Below are 18,508 nucleotides of genomic sequence, written 5' to 3' on the forward strand. Positions count from 1 at the left end.
CAACAAAGGTACAAAAGGGTACTAGAGTTGTATTCAGGTATTAGCTGTATTTAGCTACAAGGGTAGCTTGCAGACTTCTCCTACCCCATTAGGCAGTAATTTTAAGGCTGTGCTGACTCTTGTGGTGCGGAGACGTGATCCACTGCATCTTTTATAGGTGTACTCAGAGCCATCTTTTTATTAAGTGTGGAACTGTTAAAACTGCTGAGACATCTGTACAGAACTGTGTTTTCAGAGGTGACAATCATCTTCCCCTGTCCTAGCAACTGGAAAAGTAACTTCTTTGTTTCAGTAGTGAAGCTTCTGATGGGGGAAGTAAACTGTGCCTGATAGATATAACGTATAAGGAATTTAAGTTTAGGTATTTACAACTACTCAGAAGATTATTCTAACAGAATTAATGCTGCTCTTGTTGGTACTATGATTTATTTTTATACAGTCTTTGTAAATCATAACTGTCAAAAATGAAGTGCATTGACATACCCATTTTGAAACTCGGGTTCTTGCTGCAGACACTACCTCACTGAGAGCATGCAGCTGTTCTATGTTTTAATGACTAAAATATTTGACACTAGGGCTTCTTTTGTTTGAAATGCCTTTTCAGATGTCCTCTGGGTAAGTAGTTTTAGTCCGTACAGATAATCTGTAGAGTAACTAGCCTGTTAAATTTGTATCAGAAAAAATAGGTCACTTCACTCTACTTAACAGAATTAAACAAATCCTTTTCCAAGTTCTTGGTTGTTCTAACCAACCAGACATGTTAGAACATTTACAACTGATTCCTCCTACCATGCTTCTGAAGGATGCAACAACTAGATACAGATGTGGGTGATGGAATTAATTCTGTTCTGTCACTTTTGAGTTTTTGGAGGTCCGTCTCTTTTGAGTTTGTGTCTTAAATGTTACCTGTCACCTGCAAGTTTAGTTGTGTGTGTATTTCAGTTCATTTATTCCAAATGGAAGACTAAAGTTATCAATGAAAGAAGTCCTTGGGGAGGAGTAACATACCACATCTGTGATCCAGGGTTTGCTGCTGAATGTATCATATCATGTGAATTAGCCTTTCCACCGAGTCTTGATTTTTCTCTGGTAGTGTTGACAAATAAAAGCCATATGGATACAGTTGTACAGTCATGTATCATGTACAGGAGCTAGCATTTCAGATCAACGCTCTTCAACTGCTTCGTTTCTTTCCCTTACTTTGATGGGAGGTGTTTGGAAGGCTGTGTATTGCATTATGTGAGTGAATTAATGTATTAATTATAATTTAAAAAAAAAAGTGCAGAAAAGAGAGTAACTATCTCTGAACTTTGTGGGTTATCACCACTGGGACCTGTGAGTGCCAGCTCGTGTCTCTGGGATCCATGTGCCTGAGCAGTGGCTTGTGTAACTAACATGTACATAGCCCACCAAAGAGTAGGCCACTGCCTGTCCGTTTTCTGCCTGCTCTCACACCCATTGTAGCAGCCCACTTGTCCTCTTTAGTTTTGCAATTTACATTGTGCACCTTATTACTTAATATCTGATATATAAATTGCTTTTTGCGGTGGTGGTGGTTGTTTTTAGTTGGTTTATAAACATAATTTGCATGCCATTCTGTTCTTCCAGATCAGAAAGACTGGTACAGCATAGGTGATGGCTGTTATTTTGTGTCACTAAGTATTCTTCCAGTTGTTTGAAATCATAATAGCTGTGAGGATTTTAGCAGCATGTTGATGCTGAAGGCCCCTTAAGTTAGGCATGTGATATTTTTGACTGTGAAATCTTGAGGTGCTTGAACAGTCCTTGGGAACTATGTTAAGCATTTTTGAGATGTTAAAGTGGCAAATCTGCTGCTTTCTGAAACATTGCAGAGCTTTACACATGAAACACTGCAAATCCCTACCTCTTAAGGAACAAATCAACGTTAGCAATGAACAGTAACCATTCCTATGGAATGCTAACCCAGCAGCAAGCAAATGTAAAGTTTGAAACTCCTGCAGCATTTAAGATCACAGGAAGAAGACAATTATGATAGAAGGTTATTATAACAGAAGGTGTGTGGATAACAGAAGGTTACTTTATTTAAAGTCCTATGTAATTTTGTCATGATTAAGGGAGTGTAATTCAATCTCAAATCTTTAAACTTTTTACATTTTAAAGAACCTTTAGTTTTGTCTGAGTAGCTTGCAAACAAGGAGCTTTAAATGAAGTTTTAGTTTGAAAACCCTCTCGTCTTTAAAGGTTGAATTGTTAAATTGTTTAATAAACTTCAAGTTGTTCCAAAGGTATGAGCATTCATGCCTAGAGCCATAAAAATGATTTAGATGCCCTTGTAGAAATTTATCTTTTAAATGTAATTTAGGGATTGGAAGTAAACTAAATAAAAAATTGGCACTACACTCTTTACTTTTTTCCTAAATTAGAAGGTTTCCAGTGTCAGAAATGGAAACAATTTTTTGCAGAACTGGAACAAAAGTTGGAATGTGTTCCTGTGCACTGTTTATAAAACTATTATCAACACTTGATATTCTTTTTTTTGTTTTTCCACACTCAAAGGAATTGCACATCAGAGCAAGTAGCTGAAAACCTAAGTCTGACAGAGCATGCATGAAGGTGTAAAGGGTCGGATGGAGTAGTGAGTGTAAGGAGTGTAAGGTCACCAAGGGAAAGTTAGGATAGACATTCACAGTAAACTCAGCAAATCAACCCCCCCTTTCTAACTGTATGGCAGTTAAAAGCTATAGGATAGGTAGTGTTCCCCTATTGATCTCCGGTTGCAGAAATGATGTAGTACTGGGCTGACTGCTCTGGTGTAGATGTGGAAGTAGATCCTGCCTTGAGGCAAGTGGTGTCCTACATAACCACCGAGTTCCTCCTCAACCACATTTTAGGGAGACTAAGAAGAGTAGAGCATTTGCGTATCCACATTGAACTTTGTTACTTTATCTGCTGTGGTCCAAAGTGGTTTTTTTATTCCCTCAGTGTTGTTTTTCTTCACACTAGTAAATACAATATGAGAATCAGTAAGTGAAATGCAGAGCGTGACTCGCAGATGGGTGTGATGTGTGGTCACACCAAGATGCTGTAACAGCATGTGTTTGGGGAGAGGGTAACAAATCAACGAGGCGTGTTTCTATTCTGATGATTTAGGGCAGTGGAAGAAGTTGGACCCTAAGGAAATGTATAGCATCGTAATTAACCTGTAGTTTTGATTAAGGAGAATTTACTAAGTTTGTCTACTGATGATTAATTATAGAGTTTTTGTCATTGTGCTTATACAGCTGTAAACAAACATCTGTTTCAAACTAAGTTAAAAAGCAGCAACATAAATTTGAATATGTAAATCTTAGAGGTCAGTGGAAATGTGGCTTAGCTTTTATGCACGTCCAGGCTTCTTGGATTTAAGCTTGTGTCTAGTTACAAGACAGAGTTTCACCCTGAAGGTGTGGAGCTAAGGCTTTAATTCTTGAGCAATACCTTTTCTAGAAGCCTATCTACACATGCAGATTCCAAATATTTAGTCTTACAAATCAGGATATTATTTATAGCAGTAGAGCAGTATTTACAGAAAAATGGGAATGTCACTGCATCGAGGAAAAGTATCCAAGGAAATGGTGGTTTTCTGCTCTATGGCAGTTAGCTTGCTAGCACAGGACACCTTGGCCGAGACTTCTGGTAAGCTCTTTTCTTGTGTCTGTCTAGTTTAAAATGTAATCTGAAAAGCCTAATCTGTTACTGCAAATAGAACAGTCCAAGTGAACATCTGCTGATACAGAAAAAATTTCAGTAATTTGTCTATCTGCCTCTGTTTGGAAGAGAGACTGTAACAGCGTAGTACTGTGTTCCAGTAAGTGAAGATGATGGAAGGAGTTCTGGGTAAGGTCCTTCCTTTGAGCCAGCAGTTGTTGAGTCGATGCTGTTGAACTCTGCTTCTTCAAAAACAGAGATAGCCAAGTATTTGTGAAAGGAAACAAAGATGATCAAGGTAGTATTTCTTGTACTAGGACACAGATGGTAGACTGATTTCATTGCTGCCCAGCAATATTACTGCCATAAAACATCAGCTCATGGTATTTTACTAGGAACACTTACAAAAGTGTATGCTTGGGGAAGGCAATGGGACAGCTTCACCAAACATACTAGGTGATAAATTGCCTAATTTTAGATGAAATCAGAAAAGGTGTAAAATACTGAAAAAGAATGAAGTTTTTCAAGTTCCACGTGCATTTTGCTGTGTGCCAGTTTGACTTCTTCCTGTGTTGATTGCTTTGCAGTGTGTGACTGAAGACTGATACTGAATGCCTCAGGAGGAGGTGTTTCATCTGTGAAAACAAAGTTCATTGCCTTGAGGTGGAGGTTTTTTTATTACCTGCTGTACCATCATATAATCTTTTCTCTGAAAATGCTAAAATAAGCAATATTTCTCTTGAAATATGTTTGTTAAGGGGCTCCCCTACAACTTTTGAAGGTATTTTATTCTATTTGGAACTTTCGTTTTGTGATAGTCTTTATGTGGACTCTGCCCTAAAGGATCTTTCACTTTCTGTAGAAGCAGTGTTAGCTGATTTCTGGTATAGCGATTAAATCTTTCACAGAACATCTTATGGCTGAGAACTGCTGATGTCGTGGCTATCACTAAATGGTTGCTATGGAAATTAAGTAGGAAGGCATTCATTATTGATATTGCATTCCCATCATTTGCACTTCCATGATGGAAATGCGCTTGCTTTCTCCAGGCATGCTAGGTTGTGTGACTCCTGTGATGAGGATATCTCTCTGCAGGTAGTCTGAGAGTTCTGCTAAGTCCCCAGCCATCACGGTATGCCTTATGCAATTTTTTCCACTGTTATTCCGTGTCCCAGTCTCTGTATTTCTTTGTGGTGCTATGCTTTGATGGATTTGTAAGAGGTTTTATGTTATGTATGGCCTGTCTCTGCCCAGGCACTTTGCATTATGCTTCTTCTCCTTTAGTTTGAGTGGGAAACTTCTTTTGAGATGTTGAAAAATTGTGTGTCGAAGCATGCGTTGTATGTATCTGCTTTTTAGAGTGGTTTCCATGCAATCTTTTTGATGTGGCAGAACATTAGAACTTGGTTTGTTTTTAGTTGAAGAGAAGCTAAACACCAGAATTCTTAATCTAACTAGCAGCTGTATTTTTCTTATTCTACTAAATGTTGAAATTCATAATATGCTGTGATAATAGCAAGTTGAGCTGATGCTTGAAATTTAAGGTTAGGTAGTGATATAATTCCAATGTAATGCTTCTCATTAAAAATGTAAGGCAGCTGGGAAGGCTTCAGTCCATATCAGAGCTGGTTGCCAAATATCTTGAAGAAATATTTGGGCCTTTGTTTACTAGTGGCTAAAGGTTGGATAAGTAGTTGTGTAGCACTGCTTCAGTACAGAGGCAGGTATATCTACACTGAGCATGATGGGGGAGAAAGGATTTCGGAAATAAACCTGAAGACCTGGAAAAGGACTTGCTGCTTAAGGGAGATTTAAGTTGATGTAGCAAAAAGAGAGGACAGGAGTGTTCTCATTGTGCAGCTGACAGTTATTTTCAATAGAAAGAAACTTAAATATGTTTGGACATAGAGGGAACTTGAACCTAAAAAAAAAAATAAATAAATCAAAAAGCTGTCCAAACAATGTTCAGGAAGACTTCTGAAACTGCCCGTATAATGTACAAGGCCACAGTTCTTGACAGCTGTGAGCAGCTAGCTTCTGCAGTAGTGGTGCACTGGGAAGAATAAGTTTTTTGATGAAGGGCTTTAAGTGTAAAGTGTAAATGCAAACAAAGCACCTTTTGTACTCATCATAAAGTAGTATTGTGTGGCAGCATAATTTCTTTTATAATTCAGAATTGATTGATGCTCAGTGAGGTCTGGGGATTGTACCCTTTTGCTGTGGGTAGATGCACTTGATATGTGCAATAATGTCCCCATTCATTGGAGTGGAAGCAGTATTGAAAACTGCAGCTAAACTTGCTGTCTCTAGCAGCAGCGGCATGACTGATTGCTGAAAGTTGGAGCATGTGACTTGAATAGAGGTTTGGCAACACGGGGAAATGGTTGTCCGGTTTGGAGTGTGACAAGAGGCAATATTTACCCTGCTCTGTTTCTCCCTTTTCCAAGCAAAAGGCAGGTTGCCAAGTATAGGGGCTGAATAGTTTGGATCTTCAGTTGGGGCTGTTTTGCCTACACTTGGGTAAAAGAGATGTGCCGATAGCTCTGGAAATCGAGAAGTTTAACTTAGTAGTAATGCAAGCTAGGTGCCTCGTTCCACACGTATATCTTTGTTTACCCATCTTTTCCAGACCTCAGCCTTATTCCTGTTTATATTATCCTTTTCTTTCAGTTGACAAACTTTCTTGGGCTCCTAAAACCAAATTTTTCTCGTGTTAGATTCATAATATTTCTGCATCTCTGGAACTTCCAGCATGGACATGGCAGAACTGCAGATGCATCCCTAATGGGTGTGGATACAAATGTGTGCTTCTGGACATGTAGTAAATGCGTCTTCTGTTGTTACCATTTATGTAGTTTTAGGATTTAATTAGGATTAATTGTCCCCTTAGCGTTATGGAGAAATGAACATCTTGTACAAGTGTTCAGAAAGTTCAGCTAATGGAATACAAGCTTGTTTTGGCAACTCTGGTATTCAGTCTTAGGTCTTCAGCCACACAGAGCTCACTTTGGAAAAGCTGTTGGATCTTTGTTATTTACCATCTAGTTTCTATGTAGTGTATTTTTCAAACTCTTCTGTGGCTGTTTGGGGTAGGTTAAGTGAAATTCTTTCAGAATTGTTCCATCCAGAATTACTCAATTTTAAAAATGTCCCATAGTAAGCCCTCTATCATTTGAGGTCTTTTAAGTCTCAGCTGTTAAATGGTAAGAATGTTGGTATGTTGACAGCCTTTTCCAAGATCTTGCCTTGCATTGAAAACCCTCGTCTTAAACCAGAATAACAAGAAGCCTTTCAATTTGCTATTAAATCTTGAAACCATATTTCTGAGTGAGTTCATTCACTGAATCTCCTTTGTTATTCTGATGGAGCACTTCAGTACGGAAGGAAATCTTTCTTTGTTGAGCTAATCAAGCTTGGTATCCTAATTATTGAAGCATTCTAGGAGGATGTTCTGTGATAGTATGGGACATCTCCAGAGATAATTAAATCTTTACTGTTTCATCATGCCACAAATATTAATTTGATATTTTAAGACCCTTTCTTTCCTCTCTAGTTACTCTAATATGAATAGTGGATTTCGTGCAGTCTTACAATGTCATGTAAATCAGGATAAATTTCTTTTAAGTTTTGTAGTAAGAAGTAGAAGTCAGAGAGCTTTTATCTAATAGCTTCCATGGCTTTCTTCAAGAATTAAGTACTTTGAGTAAGGATATGAATGTTTCTGAGAGAACGTTTCCTTCCTCTGTCAAAAAGAACCATGACTGGGAAAGTTAGGGGTGGAAATGGAAAGCACAAGGAACTTCTATTTTTCCATTATATAAAATGCAAGTATCCAGTTTCCTGACACACTACACTGATGTATTTTTTTGAATTGCTTCCTCTGTGGCCTAATGTTATTCTGGATCATCTTGTTAATTAAAAAAACTTTGCAACTTGCAATTTCTGTTTGGTGTGATTTTAAGCAGTCTGTGATAATAAATATGCAGAAAATGTGTAGTTTTTAAAGCTGTTACGCTTCTTACCTTCCTATTCTTGTTCCTACAGTACCTGGGACATGTGGAAGTGGATGAATCCAGAGGAATGCATATCTGTGAAGATGCTGTGAAGAGACTGAAATCTGTATGTATACTTGTTTCATGAAAAAGCTGGCTTTGGGGTTGTGAGTGTCTAAACAGTCCGGCAGCAGTGCTCCAGCTGAAGCCTGAACTTTTGACCCACTTTAGAAGAACAGTTGGCTGGTGTGAGAGCACTGCTGTGGTTAGGGGGACGTGCTAATCTGATGATGAGAGGGAGAGAGTTACAACTGTTCTTTCTACTGGCAGAAACTATTTGCAAAACAAATGTGTAAAAATCCTCTGTGACCTTTCAAACTAAGTTGGGTACCCATATGGGATTCAACCGTTGTTTTTTAACAGGTCTTTCTCCCTCTCTCTCTTTCTCTCTCTCCCTCTCTTTCTCTCCCTCTCCCTTTGTTGCCTGCCACTTCAAAAGTGACTTAATTCACCTCTATTATACAAAATATTATTTGATTTAGGCTGCTTTTTTTTCTAATGCACTGCAACATTGTAGTCATGCATGAAATAATCTGGCTTGCATCCGCTGGAAGTGGCCTGCCTGAAGGCTGCCTAATTCTGGTATGTCATGAAGTGGGCTGCTCTTAGTTTGGCTTCTGTGAACGTTTGCTCCCGTAAATGGCAATCGTTCAAAGCTCTTGGTATTCCTACAGCTCATTTCAAGGTCTTGTCATCTCTTCCCTGTAGAAAGTCAGTGGTCAATTTATTAAGAATCTTAGGTTAGAACAGCACTGAAGAGGAGGAAGAGAGAATGTTAGAATTTGAAGTCTAATTGAAGATGGAGAGCTGCTGTCCTTTTCATCGCTTCTCTCGTGTCCTAGCTATATAGAGGCTTCAGTAATGCCTTTACCAGAAGAAATTCTTGTATCCTTCTAGACCAGCCAAAATTACTGGAAATAAATCTAACTTTCCTACTGCATCTTTGCTAACTTAAGATATCTTTGACTGGGTATGATTTTTTTCTTTCTCCTCGCCAAATGTGAGAACTCACATGTCTTCTGAATAAACCTGTTTTTCCTAGGGCATAACAGAAGACTATAGGTTATCTTCCTTCTGTTGTGTTGTAAAGTTTCTGAATTGCTTTACTGCTCTGATTAAAATCAAGTCTTTTCATTCTTTTCTCTCTCAGCCAGTGTCTAGCAACCTGTTCTAGCCGCATCCCATCTGTTCCCATTCAGTCCAGCAGTGATTGGTGACTGATTTTTATTAAAAAGGACCACACAGAACGTAAATTAGTTTTTGTTCTGTGGATTTAGTTTATGTAGCTAAAAATGCAAGTACTGACCACATAATGAGTTGCATCCATTTATGTCCTGTTCTGATTTTCACTGTATCGGGATACTTTCTGTTAGCACACTGAATAATGTTCCAGTATCTTCTTTTTGCAGCTTCTCTCATCTCCTTCTCTGGGGAGCTGTGCTGTGAAGTATGTGCTCTCTAGGTCTTTTTATAAACTTTCAGTCCACAAACCAATTAAGTGTAGCTAAGCTTATAAATAATGAGGCACAGTGAAAACATAGCACCCAGTTTCTTCTGGAATCCAGATAATGCTAGGGTTGTGATTCTTGATCATCTGAATTATTGATTCAAATGTAAGACATCTAACTCTTACAGCGCATTCCCTAGAAGTAACTAATTTGATCTCTCTTTTCTGTGCTTTATGATTATTCTGAATGGCATCAACTTATTGCCCATTCTCATAAATGCAGTGTTTTTATTCAGATGATTTTTATTTCTTTTGCTCTTAGAAGTTTATGTTTATGTGCAAATAGGACAGAGGTGTGTGTCTTAGGATTTCTGCTTGCATTGTCTCGTTTGTCAGTGCTGGAAATAGGGAAGCGGATGTGGAATTCTCATTGGGCCCCAAGAGGAATATTCAGATTACTGAAACTGCTTTGTGCCCTTGAGCTGTTAGACACCATCAGACCCAAGCTTCATCTGAAGTTGCTCATTGCGATTCAAACTGTGCCCCCATTCTCAGATCCCCACCCCGTCTGTGGGGCTTTTAAACTGTGAGCATTTCTTTAGGATTCTTCCATTGCTGAGAGCTCTGTTCTGTACAGTGTATTCTCTTAACAAGGAAAAGCCATACCTCTCCATGTTGTTTCAGCATGCAGGGAATGTGATAAGAAAGCAATTTGCTCCTTTGGCAGTCTTTTGCTTTTATAGTGCTTGGTTATTTCAATGGGCTTTCTCTTGGTCTTGAAAGAACTTCAAGTTTGAGGTGCAGTGCTCAAACGGAAAGACCAGCTTTACAAAAATTGAACTTCATTTTCCATATAGTTAAACTACATACGAATGTATGTGACCTATTTTAATCTTTGTTTTCTTTGCAGGCATTGTATAGTTCTTATGAATCCGGTCTATGAGAAACAGTTCAGTTCTCTTAGAGACAGAATTGTTGCCATACTTGCAACTTCTAAAACTAAGTTCTCTCTGTCAAATTTTGATAAATATGTTTTCCTCTTAATTCTTATTCTCCAACAGTTGGCTATTTAGGGAACTGAAATATGTCCTTTTTTTTTTTATAGGGTTGACTATTGGACTTTAAAACCTTTTCAGATTTGTCAAGAAAAATACGAAACTTGATCTTCATTTCAGGAATATCTTAATTTTTGCTTTAGAAAAAAAAGATGCAGTCAAATTCTTTCACCTTTTTATTGTGGAGAAATATCCTTCCAGGTCCTTTGTTATCTGCTGGTTGAATATGCCGCAATCATTTTTGAGCACATCTTGCAGAACTTAAACCAGATGATGGTAAATCTTTTGTTCAGGGACTGTTTAATTGATAGCTGAGTAAAAGAAGCCATTTCTAGCAGAGAGCCGTTTTCAAGCTCTGGGACTGCATACCAACCCGATCAACACTATAATGTGCAGGTTACAATTTTTCTTGTGATGAATGAAGAGAAACTGACGTCCCTATTTTCTGATGATATGGCACAGCAGTTTCATTGATAGATCTTAAACCTGTCTGATCAGGTATCGCTATCTGTTACTCAGGTGTTACCAAAGGAGCATACATTTTTCCCTTAGTAGGGATATATTACTAAGAGTGGATCCTCAGATTTGGATACAAAGCATTGAAAGATTTCTCCAAAACCATTTCCATGAGTTAGCATTTAGTGCAGACTGGAAAACAGCTTTCTGAGGACCCTATGAGGTATCTTTGTAACCATATTTAACTCAGGTATGGGGATATGGTATAAAGACAAAATTACACTCTCATATCATGTTTTGATTTTTAAATCAGCTTCAGTGTGTAGTATTGGTTTCTAACTTGCCACTTCTTGTTTTAAATGATGCATTTGTTTTAATATATGTTCTTGTTTTAGCAGGTAAAGAGACATAATTTAATATTTTAAAACATGCATTAGTTATCTCTAAACCACATTAACTTAGTGTTGTTTAAAATCCATTTTGCATGATGCCTTTCCATTAACATTTCTAGCTTATTAAAAACCATAGATCTTGTTTAACAAGCATTTTGCTGTGAGCAAAATTAACCATCACCTAAAAATGAGGTAGCTTCTGGTGAATCTCTTTTAGCTTTTGCTATCTTTAAAAGGCTGTTATTTAGTGTAATGCAAGTCATTGCTCAACTTGGCAGCAGCATCCAGCCCCTTCTCATTATGTGCACAACGCTGTGATTAATCCATTAGTTCCCCTCCCAGTGTTCAGCATATCTTGTCCAAATACATGACCGTTCTTGCTGCTAAAAGCTATTAAGCCTTTCAGCTGTCTGCACGTAGAGATGTTCTTGTATAGTGCCTGGGTTGACATAAATATCTTAAACTTCTTGAAAAGCTCTGTGGAAGGACATCAGGCAGAGAGAAGCACTCAGTAGCAAAAGTCAGGAAATGCAGAGTTGAGATTGACACTCCCTTCTTAGCTTTGTTTCCTGGCTTTTGTTGGCTTGCGTCAGAACGAAGCTTTGTTTTAAATATAACCTTGTATATCAGTCAATTCTGAAGGCACTGCCTCAGGATATTTGTAATAATATTTTGACATAGCATTGTTATCAATGTGATGGTAATTTGGGGTCAGCGGCTGTCAGAAACCCTTCCTTAGTCTCATGTGGGTTCTCCACGATCTCCCTGTTACAGCTGTACCAGTTTACTTGCAAGTTAAATAATTTGGAAAGGTAGGCGAGAGCAGGGATATGCTGCAGTGCCAACTTCCTTCAGGTACTGAGTAGGTGTAGCTGTGCATGCAGGACATCAGGGCCTGGGGGATATCCTCACGTCAGATCAGGCAGATCTTGCAGTTTTCTTTTAACAATCTGGTAACAAAACAAAGCCAGTAAAAATGGCATGCAAATATGCTTTAAATTGTGTTCTGCTTTAGTGTCATCGTGAATTGGGCAATCAATATAATCACTTCCAAACTGAAGATGTTCAGGAACTTGTCGTTCAGCTTTTTGTGCCACTGCTTTAGTCTAACTTCTCAGAGGTGGCTTTAAAGGGAATCTTGTTCAGTCTATTAATCAGGAGTTGTAGAATGAATATTTAGCAGTTGTGTACGGTGCAAGAGAAAGAGATCTCAGTTGTGGTTTAGTTTAGGTCAGAGAAAATTCCTTACTGGCCAAAGAAGGTTGTATAAAATGCAAAGTAAGAGTAGCACATAAACCAAAACAGCAAATAAATAGAATAAAATGAAGAACAAAAGATGTTTTTCGGCTTTTAATCCTGCATTATGCCAGCCACTGTATGTTCTCCAGCATATGGAACACTTGCTTTGGGGAAAAAAAACGGTCAATACAGAGAAAATTTCACTATAATTCTGAAGTTAGAACTTTGCATTTCATGCCCATACGGTATTTTAATTGTTCAACCACCACATCTGCTGCCAAGTTTGGTTTATAACCTAACTAAAAGGAACTAAACGAGGGAGAGTGACAATGAAGTAACCACTTTGCATGAAATTGGGGCCAAGGTTCTCTTCTTTCCACCAATTTCAGGGCAGTAGCTTATTAGAATTGTGTGTGCCCTTTGATCTGCATTTTCATGGGATTATTTTCACATTTGCCTGTCGCACCTTCTCGTGGATAACTCTAAAAACCCCTTCCTTTCCCTCCAAACCCTATTCTTGTGTGTGCTTGTTGGTTTGAAACCCTGGGACATTTTAGCTACCTTCAGTAATAGCGCTCGACTTGTCCCCCCTGTTCCTCCAGGAAAGGAAGTTCTTCAAAGGCTTCTTTGGAAAAGTAAGTTTAATGCCTCATTTGTGCTTGCACTATAAGGAGTTACATCCCTGGTATAGCACTGTTGTAAAATCAGGGTGTTGAGAATCCCTTAATCTATTTCAGAAGATTTACTTCTAAAATCCATTTCTTCCTCGACTTGATCAAATTGATCAAATAAAGAATATGGTTAAGAAAGTGACCTGAAGTAGAAACCATATGGACTGTATCAGAAATCCAGCGTTCTGAAATGATTTGGTCTTCCTGAAATAAAAATGTGACTGTTTTTTCCTTTAAATCCCTTAAACTTGTGCCAGCCTACGTCACCTAGGCAAACACTATGGAACTGTTGGAGGACTGTGCTTTTAAACACTGCTGGATTGTTGGCCGCCTAGCATCACGAGCTTGCCCAACTGTTAGTGTGGGGAGTAAGCAGCATGTCTACACGTACCATCTCCTAAACCTTTCTTTTTTGAGCATGGTCTAAATTCAGAGGTACATGAAAAGGAGACCAGGCATTTACCTGCTATTTGTTTTTCTAATTGCAATTCTATTGTATAGGAGAAAGCTTTGCTGCCCACAGTTGCTCTGTTCCTGAGGACAGTGTTGCAAAAGGAAGCAATTGTTTGTCCTTACTAAGAATGTGCTGTACTGCAGACTGGATTGGGGTGGTTTGTTACTATTTTTTTTTTTTAATTCTGTCTATATCTTCACAAGACAGTGTTGGTCAACCTCTAAAAAAAAAACCCCAAAACCCTTTTGCCTCCCATCTGTTGACTGCTTCTGCATTTAGAATTCTTGTAAAACACTTCCTATGGAATAAATTTAAGATGCTGCTTTTCAGGGACCTTATTACATGCTGAATCTTGGTTTAAATAGAAACTAACAAGTTTGTAACTTATATCGCAAAAGAGCAGATGATTTACTGGTCACACGTTTGTCTTGACTTTACTTAAGGAGTAAATAAAGCTTTTTCAGCTGCACCTGTGTCACTTCACACTCACATTGTAGTGCATGTCATAGAGGAGCAGCTATTTTCCCCAGTTCACCTTTCTTCCCATGATGTGGGATAGCTCACCAGTGAAGTGAGTGTAGTAATAGTGAAGAAAGAAGCTCTTTTTTTAGAGTCAAAATGCTGTATGTAGGGGATCTGCCAGGTTAATCAAATCATTCCTATCTGTAAATAATTAAAGGCTGGAATCTGCAGTGGTTGGAGTGAAACATGCTATTTGCTGTATAATACTCTCAGTATTTGTTGGAATTTGTTTAAAACCAATGTGAAAGACCCACCTCAACCTGCTCAAAATCAATGTTAGTTTTCTTTTTCCATATTGGCATTCATCTGTGCCTGTAGTAGGTGCACTCAGGTAGAATGAGGCACATTTGGAGTATTTCTACACTGATGCATGCAGCATGAAGAACAGTCAAGAGAAGCTAGAGGCCTTCGGTCAGTCCCAGAACTACAACATCATTGGCATAAGCAAAATCTGTTGGGAAGGGTCCTGAAATAGTGCATCACAGTGAAGAATTGTAGGCTGTTCAGCAGGGATAGGCAGGGCAGGTGGAGTGGAGTGCTGTGAGTGAGGAAGGAGCTGGGCTGTGCAGAGCTCACAGCTGCCAATGACAGTTGGGAGCCTCTGCGTAAGGATGAGAAGGGACAAGCAAATAAGGCAAATATTGTGGTGGGAGTTACTGTAGGCCATCCAGCCAAGATGATGACACCGCTGACCTTTGAGAAGCTATGAGATACCTCTAGATACACCACTCTTCTCCTTATGGATGACTTCAACTTTCCCTATGTTAACTAAATATATCACACAGCAGATACAGGCCAGGCAATTCCTGAAATGCCTTGATAACTTTTTAGTACAGGTACTAGGAGAGCCAATGAGGAATAGTTGTTGCTTGTAAACAGAGATGTTCTCATTGGCGAAATGCTGATTGGTGGCTATCTTGGCCATAGTGACCATGAAGTGCTTGACTCAAAAATACTTAGTAGTAAGGGTAAAACTTCAGGCTGTTCTGAGAGCTAGGTATTTAGTTTCCATGCGGTCTGCTTTTGAAGGCATTATGGTCCATCACAACTGGTCACTTCTTAATTACAGGCTCCTTAAGAACACAGGAACAGGCAGTTCAAAAATATCAGAAGATGTGCAGACGAAGCAGAAGGTCAGCCTCTATCAGTAGAGGTCTTCTAAAGCTTAGGTGGGGAAAAAAGCCTGTGGCTACTAGAAGTGAGGTCTGGTGATGTGGGATGACTACAGAGATGCTGTTCAATGTTGTAGGGAGAACATTTATGTGGTCAAAGCTCAATTACAGTTGAAGGTGGACAGTACTGTGGGAGACAATAAAAAGGGCTTTTTAAAATATGTTAACAGCAAAAGGAGGATCAGAGAGAACATCGGTCTGTTACTTGATAAGGATTCTCACCAAAGACAAAGCAGGGATGTTTAATGCCTTTGCCTTTGTCTTCAACACAAATGATGGACTCTGGGACACCTGGAGCCTTGAGTTGGAGAACTATGACTGGTAACAACAAACTCCAGGCCGAATGCCATACTTGTGTAGTATTTGCTGCTCCAACTGGATGCAGATGCATGGGGCCTGGTGGGATACATCGCCCAGTGCTGAAAGAGCTGGCTGATGCCAACGTGAGATGTCTCAATTATTTTTCTATGGTCTTGGGAATCTGGAGAGGTCCAAGTCAACTGGAGGCTGACAAACAGTTGTCCCAGGTTTCAAAAAGCACAAGAAAAGACCCTGGAAATAACAGACCTGTCTCAGTTGAGTGCCTGACAAAATGTTGGAAATAATTATTTGGGGAGTTACTAAAAAACACCTCAAGGACAGTGCAGCCATTGGTTACAGCTAACACGCATTCATGAAGGGAAAGTTCTGTTTAATGAACTCTAATCTCTTTTTTATGACAACATTGCCCAATTGCTTCACCAAAGCAATCTAGTTGATGTAATTTTTCTGGATTTCACTAAAGCTTCTTGTTTCTCACCGTATCAGTCTGGACAAAGTGTCCAGCATACAGCTAGACAAAACATAATGCGGAGGATGAACTATTGGCTGACAAGTTGGATTCAGAGGGCTATTGTAAACAGAGTTGCATCAGACTATCAGCCAGTCAGTTGTGGAGTTCCTCAGGGCTCCGTTTTAGTGTCGATTCTCTTTAATGTTCTTATCGACGACTTTGGATATAGGATTTGAAGGTATACTAGGAAGGCTTGTAGATAGCCTAAATTGGGAAGAGCTGGTGGCTCCTTTAAAGGCAGAGAGATCTTGACAAGTGAGAGGACTGAGCAATCGCCAACCTTATGAAATACAACAAGAGCAAGTGCTGGTTTCTGCACCTGGGATGAGGCAACCCTGGCTATGTGTAGAAGTTAACAGATTAGAGGCTGAAGAGTGGCCCTTCAGAAAGGATTCTGAGGGTTCTGGTTGATGGACAGAATGTGAGTCAGTAGTGTGCCGTGGCAGCCAAAGATGGTGAAGGATCTAGACAGAAAGCTGTATGAGAGGTAGTTGATGTCCTTTGCTTTGCTCTGCCCAGAACAGAAAAGCTGAGGGGAGATCTCATGGCAGCCTACAGCTCCTCACAGGGAGCGGAAGGGCAGCACTGAGCTCTGCTGTCTGGTGACAATTATAGGGCCTAAGGGAATGGCACGGAGCTGTGTTGGGAGGGGCAGCTGGGGGTTAGGGAAAGGTTCTGAACCAGAGAGTGGTCAGGCATGGAACAGGACTGCAAGGGCAGTGGGCATGGCTCTGAGCTGCTACGGTTCAAGGAGTGTTTGTACAGCACTCTTAGAAACATGCTTTGAATTTTGGTCGGTCCTGTGTGGAGCCAGGAGTTAGACTCAGTGACCCTTGTGGTTTCCTTCTAACTCAAGATGTTCTGAGATTCCATAATGTACCAGCTACCCCATTGCATTTGCATTGTTTTTTAATGAACTCGAATACTTTGTTTCAGCCTTGTAGATTTGCTTTCCTTTTTATTATAATGTTTTGCTGAAAAAAGAGTTGTTTCTGCTTCAGCCAGCAAAGTTAGATTAGCCAGTACTGAGAGTACTGAAATTCGTAGTGTTTGGATGTCCCTGCAACGTCTGTAATTTCTCCCTGGATATCTTGTTTTGGGGTTAATGTAATATTCCAAACCAGAGTTGTTTTAACTTGCTACTTGTTTTCAATAAGTCTGTCTAGACAGATTTGCTTCTTTCCCTGTCCATTTTTTTTCTCCCTAGAAAGGTAAATCTGACTTATTTGTGTCAGGAAATGTTCTAGTGCTTAGTCACAGCCTGACATTGAAAATACTTCATTTTCAACTTCAAGTAAAAATGAGATGTCTGCTGCTAGCTCCGGGTTAGGCTTTTGCTGTTTTATTTTGTTTACAGGATGTAATTGAATCAACTGCCTTTTTGGGCGGTCTTCATATTTTAAAACTAAGCCTTCTGCGTGTTAATGAATAGTAGTACAGATCTTTCTCATCCTTTGCTTCTATCAAATATGCGTATTTCTTAGCGTGCAATGTTTTGTACAGAAACTGAGAACAAATTTGTGTTCTTGTACATCTCAGGCTCCAGATACCTCTTACAATTGTTTTGAAGGCCTTGGAAAGAATAAATTAGGCAGATACTGAGAAATCTGTAATCAGCTGGAAGACTAGAAACAATTCAGAAATATTTAAAAATGCATTATTATGCAACGTTCATTCTGTTTGGTTATCATTAAACCTTTACTTTCCACTTACAGTATAATTGCTACCTAATTCCATCTTGCCATCACTTCTAATGGCCCAGTCAGCAGGCCCAGCACTGTTGCTCAGGAGAGATGTATTTCAGCTTTAATCAACTTCATTTTCTCTTCTGTGATGCCTGTGTTGGGGGCACTTGCTTGTCTGAGAGGTTTCCTATGTGCTTTGTTTTCAGCCTTGCCTTCTGTTCACTGGAGTGCCTCACCTGCCCTCCAGGAGGCTTCTGAGGACTCTGAAATGAGTCAAGAGAACAAGTCTTGTGCTGGGGCAGATTACCAGCCTCCTAGAAAATGCTAAGAAGTGAGCTTTCTGTCACAGCTGATTCACATCGACAAATTGGGTGTCAGTGCCATGAGTGGCTCCCCTCCAGCAGTATCGTCATCCTAGAACTCTTGAATGTGAAGACAAGCTACTGATGCAGAAGTCTGGAGGACTGCCTAAGTAGTAGAATTTAAGACCACGCTATTGCAATGGATGCCATCAATTTGATTTAAACGTTTTTTGTTTGAAGTCCTATCTGTCTGTCAGACGCTGTGATCCTGCATTGGAAGTTGCTTTGCAAGCAGTAATTTTACTGTCCGCTGTACGTCAGGAGTGAAAATGGATTCTACTTTCTAATCACGATATGCTTGGCAATACCCAACCCATAGTAGAGTAGTGTGTTAATTTGTGTAGCTGGTATGAACTTACTTGGTGAAATTGGGATAGATAAAATCAGGATTCAGGAGATAAAAGAATTGTGTGTTGCCCAATGGTAACAGCTGTGAGTTTGGGATACAGACTGTAAGAACTTATTTGTGGATGCAATGCTTAGAACAATAAGTCTAGAAG

The 18,508-nt window shown here is 39.4% G+C and overlaps 1 protein-coding gene across 14 annotated transcripts in view; it reads left to right on the plus strand.

Annotated features, from left to right (window-relative positions):
• The window catches only part of NUMB (NUMB endocytic adaptor protein), a 91,042-nt gene that overhangs the window by 58,230 nt on the left and 14,304 nt on the right, over positions 1–18,508 (plus strand). For 8 of the 14 annotated variants that reach the window (XM_010711469.3, XM_019615595.1, XM_010711470.3 and 5 more), the window contains 2 exons: positions 7,714–7,788; positions 12,868–12,945. In XM_010711469.3, coding sequence (XP_010709771.1) covers positions 7,714–7,788; positions 12,868–12,945 — 153 coding nt within the window. Of the gene's footprint in view, positions 1–7,713; positions 7,789–8,160; positions 8,304–12,867; positions 12,946–18,508 lie in introns of those variants that run through there. The other 6 variants (XM_010711475.3, XM_010711480.3, XM_010711476.3 and 3 more) reach the window with 4 other exon arrangements.

Source organism: Meleagris gallopavo, chromosome 5, assembly GCF_000146605.3.
Source record: "Meleagris gallopavo isolate NT-WF06-2002-E0010 breed Aviagen turkey brand Nicholas breeding stock chromosome 5, Turkey_5.1, whole genome shotgun sequence".
Taxonomy (NCBI): Eukaryota; Metazoa; Chordata; class Aves; order Galliformes; family Phasianidae; genus Meleagris; species Meleagris gallopavo.